We start from the raw sequence: 11,995 nt of genomic DNA, 5'->3' as shown, positions 1-11,995 counted from the left end.
CACACCATTAGTGTTAAATTGGAGCTTTACAAAATTATTGCCATTAAAATTTCACCCATTTACACACCGATGCCGGAGAAAACCATCTAAGGTACCTGCCCCCATCGGAAGCAATTAGGGGTTCTTGCTCAAGGACGCTTCGAAACTAACTCTGGGGGAGCCCGGGATCGAACTGGGAACCTTGCCATCCGACCACTCTACCGGCCACTCTACCCCTGAGCCACTGCCGCCCCCTGTACTCACACTTTCCAAAGACTGCCAAGATTTTTCCAAAATAGCAGATCTACAAGCTCATCACGCATCACATTGTAGATCGGCTTTTCTTTTCTATAGTTTGTATGACAGAGGGGGGTATGTCATTACATTACATTACATTACAGTCATTTAGCAGACGCTTTTATCCAAAGCGACTTACAATAAGTGCATTCAACATAGGTAGGGAACGAAACTACTAATCACCAGAAGTCTTAAGTGCATTTTCTGCAAAAACAAGCAACCAAGAGTATACCTAGCGCTAAGCTAAAAGTGCAATATATCAGCTACCTACTTCCTTAAACAGATGAGACAAAATAGCTAAATCAAATGAGCAAGAGCTAAAACAAATAAGTGTATCGACTAAAAGTGTATCGACTAAACATGTCATGTGGTGTGGGAGGTGGTGTGGGAGGTTGTGTGGGAGCTGGAGAATGGGGTGTATGTGTGTCTCTCTAGCTGAATTCCATTCCCCAAAGCTCGGTCACTCGCTCACTCTCCTCGCTTCCTCCACTCGCGCCTAAGCCCCGCCCCTGCGAGGAGCCGAGGATTATTTGCGAGGACGGAGTGGTCGACCGGTTGCCCTCAAAGGATCGGAATGCACTCAGCGTCATTTCAAAGCGACGGCAAATTCCGCGATCACTTATGACGTCTAACACAGCTGGACCAGAGCCGTGGATGAAGATATACATGCATAGAATAATATGCAGGTATAGAATAATACAGAATAGACAATTCATCAATGTGGATGGATGGCCACACTTTATAGTTAACATTGTTGTGCAAAGCCATTTATTCCTGAAATAGTGAATGAAGCGCCAGGATGAGCAAACTTACATTTATGAATTTAATCCTGACCTGTCCCTCTTTTTTCTCGTACAGTCCCAGAACCCCAGTACAAAAATGTACTCCATGAAGTGTAGATGTGTGTCAAAAAGGAAACGTCGCAGCCAGGGGCGCGCGGAACGGTGGATGCATATTTATAGCAGAAACAGGTTCACATTTAACTATAGCCGTACTCATTCAATTCTGAACCGATTCTTAAAATGTAAAATTCTCTATTAGCTGTGAAGGGTCGTCTTTTATGTGTATCAGTCATGATTGTTTCGCCATCAAACAATATCAATATCAAGCAAAAAATACCATCGCGCTGCTCGCGCACCTCTCGTCCTAAAACACCCTCGCCCCGGGTCTAATCCGGCGGCCTCAGCCCGCAAAAAAAATGGGGCAGTGTGTTAGCGTTCCGTTTTCCACCCGTTTTCTTTTCTTTTTCTTCGTCCCAGAAATTAACAATGTTAACATAATCTTTGTCACAGTCATTTATAGTAGTCCGTGCACTGCATTGAGGCATGCACGAAGAGAAACTATCAGCTTTTGAGACAGAATAAGTGTGCACAATATATTACAATGTATAATTGTATTATGCTTTATATCATACAACGCAATAAAGCCAGTGGCTTGTTGCGGTCTTTTCAGTTACTTTACACTGTGTGGTGTGTGTGTGTGTGTGTGTGTGTGTGTGTGTGTGTGTGTGTGTGTGTGTGTGTGTGTGTGTGTGTGAGATGCGCAACGAGTGAGCAGCAGGGGTGAAGGGGGGGGGGGGTGTTTTCGGCATGGTTTCGGGTTTCAAGCATTGTTTGTGTGGCCACATGTGGAGGAGGACCATGTATACGTCACGGGAGAAGGGGAAAAAAAAAAAAAAAAACGTGTACACGTGATGCGGAAGGAGCTGTGGAGACAGCTCGAGCGTACACTTCATGTACACTCGCTCAATGCGGAAGCGGAGAGCCTCCTCGCCTCCTCCACTCGACTCAACTCGCCTCCTCCAAGAAGCAAATGAACAATTGGAACCTGACTACTTCCGGTTCGAAGTCGGAGTGACCGAGTGGGAGTGAGCGAGTGGCAGAGATTTTCGGTATTGGCATTTGGCTTCTGTGTGTGTGTGTGGGGGTGGGGGGAGAGTTTGGAGCTTACAGTGTACACACGTTTTAGCATCAAAATATACTTTGAGTACCAAAGTAAAAGTACTCAAATTTTCTGAAACTAGCCGATCTACAAGCTCATAACGCGTCACATTGTAGATCGGCTGTATGTAGTTACTGTGTGTTTTGTATTAATAACAAAATCTGCAAAGTAACAAGTAACTAAAGCTGTCATTGTAGTGGAGTAGAAGTAACAAAAATGGAAAGGAACGTAAAAGGACCTCAAAATTAAAATGTGCATGGTAAGCACTTGCATAGTACTTGAGTAAATATACTTAGTTACTTTGCAGCACCACTGCCTGACAGCCAATGACTGAGAGATTAGCTAGCACCAGCTGCACTGATTGCTAGAGTGCTAGAGTGAAGAGAGACATGGGTTTATATTAATGGTCTTAACTAAAAATGTATACATCACACAGCTTAGATCTTTGGATTAAATTGGAGAGCAGACCCGTGCGAACTTGGTGATGTAAAAATCTGTAGTGTAAAAAATGCGGCCGCAGTGACTTTCCCATAGACTTTTTGGGGTGTTTAAAGTTAAATATTTCAAAATCTACAAATTATGCAAGTTATTACATATTATTATACTATGCAAGTGCTTACCATGCACAGTTTAATTTTGAGGTCCTTCTACTTTCCTTTCCATTTGTGTTACTTCTACTCCACTACAATGACAGCATTTGACAGCTTTAGTTACTTGTTACTTTGCAGATTTTATTATTGATACAAAACCTACAGTAACCACATACAGCCGATCTACAATGTGAAGCGTTATGAGCTTGTAGATCGGCTATTTTCAGAAAATTTTAGTACTTTTACTTTGGTACTCAAAGTATATTTTGATGCTAAAACGTTTGTACACTGTAAGCTCCAAACCCCCCCCCCCCCCACACACGCACAGACACACATACACCCCATACTCCACCACCACCCCACCTCCCACACCACATGACATAACCCCTTCTGTCATACTTTAACTATTTTTATAGGGACCTGTAGGGAGCACCCCACAGGCCCACACCCATCACTCCCGCCCCCTATACCCCTCCATCCCCTTACTACCATCAGCTATGCAAGCAGGTGTTTAACTGATGACAATTAGGAGAATGATAACGGGTGCTCCCGATATGATCAACCGGAGGCAAGTCTGCGCCCCCACACAACACAAAGACACAGATACCAAGTCAAACTGAATTTGTACTTTTTATAAAAAGTCATTAAAATCTGGTTTAACAACTGACAGACAGAAATTTGCCCATGTACGAAACCAAGTCACCCAATTCCTAAGGAAGGCAAAAGCAAAATTTTACACCTATATCATAGAGAGTGCAAAAGGAAATGGTAAGAAAGTCTGGGAGTGCATAAACAAACTGACAGGGAAATACTACAAACAGAACAATAATAGCTTAGAACTAAAAATAGACAACACCCTGGTGAAAGATCCCCAAACCCTTGCTAGTACCCTAATTATGTTTTTTCTAAACTCTGTCAAAAAAATAACACAAATGTTTAATCCATAAAAATTTGTACCCCGCCCTGTCCAAAAAGACCTCCCCATCTTCAATAAATAAGGACTTTTACATGTATTGAAATAGAGTGCATGTGTTGTGTGTGTTTGTGCTGGAGCGTCTACCTTGCATTTCCCCTGCAAGAAAACTACAAGAGCCAAACCCGCCCAGTGGAGAGAACACAAGACGTATCTGTCCTATTGGTTGGTGCCTTTCACTTCCGGGTGATTGTTTACCAGAGCGGAACCCGGATATGCTTTTCCGGACGCAAATCGGGACAGTCTTTCGTTTTTTTCCTATAACATGGGAGTGGATGGGACTTCCAACTTCCGAGCGTCAAGTTGGCGCTCATGTGTGGATGCACCCAAAGACACAACTTCTACTTCTGTGGAGGAAGCTGTTGAGGATGACCTACCTGTATTCATTGGTTGTGTGTTCTGTGTGCACCATGGGGGAAAAACTGGAAGGCTGGAAGACAAAAAGCAGGAAACAAACAATCTGTAACTTTCATGATGTTCTGTCAGTGTGATTATTCTGTATGGAGCTGGTTTTACTCACAATGACCATGTTGGAATGATCAACCTCTTTCAAAGGGTTACCGGTTAGTTTGTTTTCTATTTGTTGATGACATGTATAATAATTATTGTGTCATTCTTTATGCTGTGTTGATGAATTGAATACATACAGTAGGACCACAATGGAAACAAGTCCCCAAGACCTTTTTTGTGTTACCTTTTAGCCTTAATGTCTCACTGTACCTCGTGTTGTTCACATTGCTGACGAATAAAGTATTCAATCAATCAAGTCTTCTACCCTGAGTCTGTCTACCCCCCCCCCCCCCCCCCCCCCACACACACACACACACACACACACACACACACACACACACACACACACACACACACACACACACACACACACACACACCACACACCCCAACCTGCCTGATGACAGCATATTAATGTAAACAACTGCAACTACAATGCTTTGTAGTTCTTTGATGTACTATTTCAAGAGAACAGTTTGTTGGGTTGTGTTGATCGGTTATTACTCTACCTCCTGTTCAAATGTCTCAAGAATCACTGTGGTATGAGAAACAATGTAACAGTGTCAAAACACTGAATTATTAAAATGTTCCTCTGAATATGGTATGTGATTTGAATGTGAACATTTTACACAAACCAGGTTTAATGTCGACATTTCGGAACCAAAAAAAAACATTGTGAAGCACTAGAAATATAACTAACTTATTCCCACCTTATCGGTATGTAACTCAGACAACATTGTGTGGACACTCTCTTCCAGTACCTGGGGGGCCTCAGGCTGAAGGAAGGACAGGTTCTCTGGATCCTGATGGGCAGCTGGGGTGGAAATCAGAGACTGATGCAACTCTGGAGAGGAGAGGAGAGGAGAGGAGAGGAGAGGAGAGGAGAGGAGAGGAGAGGAGAGGAGAGGAGAGAAGAGAAGAGAAGAGAAGAGAAGAGGAGAGGAGAGGAGAGGAGAGGAGAGGAGAGGAGAGAAGAGAAGAGATGTGATCTTTGATTAAAATTGTTCTGAATGAAAAGTAAAATAGTCAAATATATCAAATATAATTATTATTACTTAAATATAAGTTACTCACTTCTCCTTTTACTCTGAGTGCTGACTGAGGAGCTGCTGGAGGCCTCCAACCCAAAATCCTCCTCTTCCTCTTTAATCCGTTTTTTCACATCCAGCTTCCTGTCTTTACTAGTCAACATAGATAATCGAATGGTTTAAGTAAAGTACTCTCCCCCCTTCTCCCCCCTCCACCTGTCTTTAATATTAATGTGATGTGATTATTCCAAGGTACCTATCCTAGTTCTCTGACCGCGGTGGCCCCAGAATGTGTGTGTGTGTGTGTGTGTGTGTGTGTGTGTGTGTGTGTGTGTGTGTGTGTGTGTGTGTGTGTGTGTGTGTGTGTGTGTTTCTATATAGTTATAATAGTTACAACAAAAAAATTGAAGCCATGGCCATGTAAATTAACATAAGGTGTCCTCTTCTACGTCGTCAAATACCGCATAAAAAGAGCCACAGGTAAACAGCTATTTACCATTCACCTGAAAGCTGAGGAGAAGAGAGAACACAAACTGCTGGCTGCTGCTGACTGCTGAGACACCACTGACTGCTCCACTGCTGTGCTCACACATTACCTGGTAATGTGTGAGGTAATGTGTGTGGTTATGATAATGTTCCATCCATTTGAAATCCATTTGAAATAGAACAATTAAATTCATTACCTGGTAATGATTACCAGGTAATGAATTTAATTAATTTCAAATGGATGGAATCCTTACAAATTGCATTGTTTGATTTTAATGTAAATAATTATAATTAAAGTAGTAAAATGGTTTATAATAATAATTATAATAATAATAATAAGACAAGACAACAGATTGAAAAACAATGCTGTATAACTGAATGCGTGTGAGCGTGCATGTGCGTCCGCAACTGGTTCCTGCCCACATCAAGTCACCATTTGACCAATCTTGCCCGGACACCAAAATGAGTTTGACACCTCTGATTTAGACCAATTAGGACCAAACATTGGTCAGTAATGTAATTACCGTATTCAATACATTTATTTGAGAAGAAAAACATCTTCAGAAGACATGTTTTGTCTCTTGAAGATCACCTCATGCAAAGTTAGTGTTCACATAAAATGAACAATATGAAAATCCTGGGTAAACAATTATAATTTATATTCACAAACATTATTAAAACATTAGAATTAAAGTATGGATCTCTTGGAAATAGAACCAGTATAAAAGAGAATGACACATAATAGTGAAAGCATCATGGCCTGAAAAGATACATTCTCTTATACTAGTACAATGTTTATCTAAAGATGAATATAAATGAGTATTACTTACAGCTCATCAAGAAGAAGCGTCTCATGTTCTTCTAGACCTTTGTAGAAAATGTCTTTGGCTTTTCTGGAGTTCAGGAGTTTGTAGAGTTCCCTCATCATGTCCTGGTGTGTGCACTTAGACCGCACATTACTGAAGTCCTCTTGGGTGATGACATCCTCCTCAACTAGCTGATCCAGGATGGGAATGACATCGATCACTCTCTGAATCAGGTGATGCCGGTGTTGGTCGACAAAATGTTTCTCTGAAGATAAGGAGAATGAACATTACATTGTGGATGAGACTACGTATGTGGGCAAAATATATTAACAATAAAACCCTAGCAACCATGGTTCTTTTGCCTAATTATTATGTATAATAATAATAATAATAATAATAATAATAATAATAATAATAATAATAATAACAATAATAATAATAATAAGGGTAATAATAATAATAATAATAATAATAATAATAATAATAATAATAATAATAATAATAATAATCTATCAGATTTATATAGCGCTTTTCCAAGTACCCAAAGATCCTTAATATGAGGGGAGGAGAAAACAAAAAAAAGACTATAAAAACATTTAACTGGGGAAAGCAGAGCGGTTTTGAAGGATGGGAGGGTGTGGGGCTTCTTTGATATGGTTGGGGAGTGGGGCAGGGAGGGGGCAGCAACAGAAAAAGCTCTATTGCACCAGGTTAGGTGGTTGGTCCTGGGGACCTCCAGGCAGAGCCGGATCTACAATTCTAAGTAAGAAAATGGCAAAAATGTGCTAAAATGCCACAATAAATTCAAAATAGCTGACTTCCTGTTAGGTTTATGTCACGGCTAAGTAACACCAACGAAGGACGAGGACTCTCAACCAAATCAAGTGATGCGACTCACAAGTCTGTACGACAAACCATTCAAAAGTTATCGCAAAAGATAGAAACCATCAAACATCAACCAATCAGAAAAAGGGGCTTGGCTAAGTAACATCAATGAAGGACATGGATTTTTTTAATTAAACTTAATTTAATTAAACCCTCTATTCTTAGTAAACTGGACCTAAGTTGGCTCTGTACTTGGACAGGTTGTTTTCCGTCCACACCAAATCTCTTCATCAAAAATAGCCGATCTACAAGCTCCGTTGTGTGCTTGTAAATCTGCTATTTTTGGCTAATGTTCCCCCAGAATATGGATGCTGGGGTTCAAGTAGTTAATCAGTATATTGAAGACATTATTCATAGTGTCAGCTCACTTTCATCTGGAGAGAGTTTTTTGGATGTGTACATTTTGTTGAGGATCTCCCACTGAGGACAACACAGCTTCCTCCTGGTCACACCTTCACTCTGTCATCTGTTGGTTCACATTTACATGAAATATATTGATCTCTAAGGAAAAACCTTAACGTATCCATAATAAAAAATATGAATATATGGATGAAAATTAGCATATTTGCTAAATCCGGTGTATTTACGTTCATGTGACGTTCATTAATATGCTCTGTCCTGTCTAAATAAACAAATAAAGTAAAGTACAGAGAGTGTGCAAATGGATTTCTCTCCATTTGCACACTCACAGGGTTATGGGGGTCCCTGAAATTAATACGTTTGAGAACCATTGCCTTAAAGAACACTCTTAAAAGCCATGGTCTGGATCGAGAGAGGTCTGGAATGGTGTTACAGAGACAGCGTTGCTAGACCAGAACCCGTTTCTAAATGCTAAATGGAACAGTGTTAAATACTATAGCTCTATATTGTGATAGTAATCATTGCTATAGAGTGTTTGTTCAGTAACAGTGTTAAATAGCTCTATATTGTGATAGTAATCATTACTATAGAGTGTTTGTTCAGTAACAGTGTTAAATAGCTCTATATTGTGATAGTAATCATTACTATAGAGTGTTTGTTCAGTAACAGTGTTAAATAGCTCTATATTGTGATAGTAATCATTGCTATAGAGTGTTTGTTCAGTAACAGTATTAAATAGCTCTATATTGTGATAGTAATCATTGCTATAGAGTGTTTGTTCAGTAACAGTGTTAAATAGCTCTATATTGTGATAGTAATCATTACTATAGTGTTTGTTCAGTAACAGTGTTGAATAGCTCTATTATTGTGATAGTAATCATTACTATAGAGTGTTTGTTCAGTAACAGTGTTAAATAGCTCTATATTGTGATAGTAATCATTACTATAGAGTGTTTATTCAGTAACAGTGTTAAATAGCTCTATATTGTGATAGTAATCATTACTATAGTGTTTGTTCAGTAACAGTATTAAATAGCTCTATATTGTGATAGCAATCATTACTATAGTGTTTGTTCAGTAACAGTGTTAAATAGCTCTATATTGTGATAGTAATCATTACTATAGTGTTTGTTCAGTAACAGTGTTAAATAGCTCTATATTGTGATAGTAATCATTACTATAGAGTGTTTGTTCAGTAACAGTGTTAAATAGCTCAAAAGTAGTGAGAATAGCAGATCTACAAGCTCCCAAAGATTGTATTGTTTTCACAATTAAAATATATAACATCATTACAAACAGGCAACATATTTGGTCTTGCAGATTTGCCACTTTGAGAAACTTCAGTCAAGGTGGATGAAGAACTATTCCTTTTGAAAATGTTGTCAGCCTGCTATGTAGAGTCTGTCCATTTGAGGGCGACACATACCATAGAATAAAAATAGAGGCTCCTGAATCTTTGGTCAAGTTGATCATGTTCTTCTGGCAGCTATATATATATATAAAGTCTAAAGTGAGAGACATTATTCTATATACACTGATTATTTATACTGGAGAGACATTATTCTATATGCACTGATAAATTAGTAAAAAGAAAAAGTCGGTTAGACATGGGGGAGAGTGCATGATATGGTAACCCCCCCCCCCCCCCCCCCCACGGGAGAAGTAGAATGGAAAGTATATTATATATATTATATGTATAATTATGTATACTGTATATACAGAAGTAGAATAGCAGGCCCTTCAGACCACCACATTTTAGTGAAAGGTTATGATAATAGATTCATTAAATTACTTCTAACTATACAAAGTTTCAAACATCTCAGACCTTCCATTGTGAATCTACACAATGGGAAAGCCTCAACCCCATACGACCAGCCTTTCTGTTTGTGGGTGTATCATGACAATATGTATCCATTTCACCACTTTTACAATAACATAGTTTAATACAATAATCCATTTCATGTATGAAAGACCTTAGAGATGAAGTAAAACTATATGTTTAGTTCTACCTCCAGGAGGTGTATGTCACATTGTTGTCACTAGTCTATTCATGTAGCAACAACAAACTGAGCTTCTGTTGTTGCTTTTCTGTTTATAATACAGAATAATTTATGAATATCCAAAGTATCAATTTGACACAATCATGTGTTTGGTAGTGGTGTGTGGTCACTCACTGTCCCTGTTATAAACATACTAATCCTCTTCTGCTCAACAATACACTGTAAATGATAATTCATAATCTGATCTGCAGGTAATAATAATGTTGTCTTCCTTACCCAGTCCTCCAACACAGCTCCTCCTGATCACACCTTCACTCTGTCACCTGTTGATTCACATTTACATTACAATGATTGATCCCTCAGAGGAAAAGCATTAAAGTAACCATAACACAAAAAAGGAAGTGACATTTTACAGGTTATAATCTTATCTTTTTATCAAAGATGAATTCACTGTCTGGGATGCAGTTTGTCACAAATCAGGTATAGTTCCAACAGGTGGTCCACTAGGTGGTGCACATTCACCACATAAGAAATACACACTACAAACAGATGTTTAGTTCTCTTAATTGTGAGATTTGTGTCTTAGCTATACATTTAAAATGATGCCTGATATAATAGTACTGTTTTTGTTTTCAGTGATGACCAGATAGAAACAACAGATTGTTACTAAACCTTCCATCAGTGACTCACAGCTGTCTGACAACTTGGATGAGTTTAACAGATTTTACACATTTACTTCATTAATCTAACTAGTCCATACCCGTGGGGGGATATGCGCACATGATTTGGCAACCCGGGAGGCCGTTCGTCCATAGCTCGGGCAGCTGTAACCATGGCGACATTGTTTTACACAAAAACGCTAATAAACAGCTGAGATTTGGTGACATCTCGGGCTTCGCAGTTTTGTGGGAATGGTAATGGTCAATGTCTGTGTGCAAATTCAGATCAATTGCTCCAGCCACTGAAGAGAACCGGGCAGAACATTTTGGCCTCACCACTGTCTACACACACCACTACACACACCACTACAGAGGTTTGTAGAATTATAGTAGGATCGGATCGGATGTTTCCTCATTGATTGATTGATTGATGTAGTTTATTTAGAAAGACATGAGAATAGTACATGACAGTACATAACAGTACATGGAAGTACAAATTCACAATACAAGGTCTACTAAACTGGAAACCCTCATTAAGCACTAAGCTTGTTTAAGATGAGAACCCCATGCACACAAATCATGATGGATGTCATATAAGAGGCAGACAGATATACACACTGCTATACAGAATGTCATACAAACAGTTTTCAGGTTACTGGTATGACGAGAGAAAAAAAATAATATATATATATATATATATATATATATACAAAAGAGGAAAATGAAGGAGGGGGGGGGGGGTAGGGGGGGTAGGTTAAGACTTAGACAGGGGCCATTTTCGAATTGCAGCCTCCTGAAGGTGTATCTTTAGGGCAGTTTTGAAAGTGAGTAGGGTTTTACACTCCTTTACTCCTTTTGGTAGGGCATTCCACATTTTTGATGAATAGTATGAGAACGAGTTCATTCCCTTAGTTGAGCCAAATCTGGGTTGAACATGATTTGTGGAGCTGCCAGAGCCTCATCATGTACTGAACATTACAACTCACTCACACCTCTACTAGTGATCTCATGCTGCAGCATGTCTGCTCTTTACAATTTATAATAATCATAACAATAATAATAAGACTCCCGCAGAGTTAGTGTGGAAGTGTCCTTGAGCACAATCGCACAATCTATGTGAAACACTTTGGATAAAAGTGCTATAGATAAATGCATCATTTACCATTTTCCAAAGAGATTTTCGAAAATATTTATATAAATAATTTTATCCAGGCTCCTGTTAAAGGGGAATTTTGGAAATAAGCGATCTCACGCAAGGCCTATTGGTGCATGATTTAAGCTGCGGCGGACCCGGGATGGAGCTATACAATTTTCCACTTTAATTCATGACCATAAAATATTTGATTCAGTGGAAAAAAAATATTTGCAAACCGCTAAACAAAGGGTATTTATTAAATATAGTATCATATAATTATTGTTATTTTAATATTTTTCACAGAATCATATGTTTTATGGTCTGACTCACCAGGGGGCCTGGATGGT

At 39.1% G+C, this 11,995-nt stretch overlaps 1 protein-coding gene across 2 annotated transcripts in view; it reads right to left on the bottom strand.

Moving 5' to 3' along the window:
- LOC308087508 (uncharacterized protein) overlaps positions 1-10,169 on the bottom strand; it is a 24,269-nt gene extending 14,100 nt beyond the window's left edge. Inside the window, exons 1-6 of one of the 2 annotated variants that reach the window (XM_080431423.1) lie at positions 10,131-10,169; positions 7,863-7,960; positions 6,634-6,874; positions 5,364-5,470; positions 5,000-5,133; positions 4,158-4,210 (exon numbers count right to left, since the gene is read on the bottom strand). In XM_080431423.1, coding sequence (XP_080287549.1) covers positions 4,158-4,210; positions 5,000-5,133; positions 5,364-5,470; positions 6,634-6,874; positions 7,863-7,896 — 569 coding nt within the window. In that variant the 5' untranslated portion in view covers positions 7,897-7,960; positions 10,131-10,169. The remainder of the gene's footprint in view (positions 1-4,157; positions 4,211-4,999; positions 5,134-5,363; positions 5,471-6,633; positions 6,875-7,862; positions 7,961-10,130) is intronic. The other variant, XM_080431424.1, reaches the window with a different exon arrangement.
- Positions 10,170-11,995: the final 1,826 nt, after the last annotated feature.

This window comes from Gymnoscopelus braueri (assembly GCF_963280865.1).
Source record: "Gymnoscopelus braueri genome assembly, chromosome: 6".
Lineage (NCBI taxonomy): Eukaryota > Metazoa > Chordata > Actinopteri > Myctophiformes > Myctophidae > Gymnoscopelus > Gymnoscopelus braueri.
Note: the sequence above shows the minus strand (reverse complement) of the source record. Positions and strands in the feature narration are given on the sequence as shown.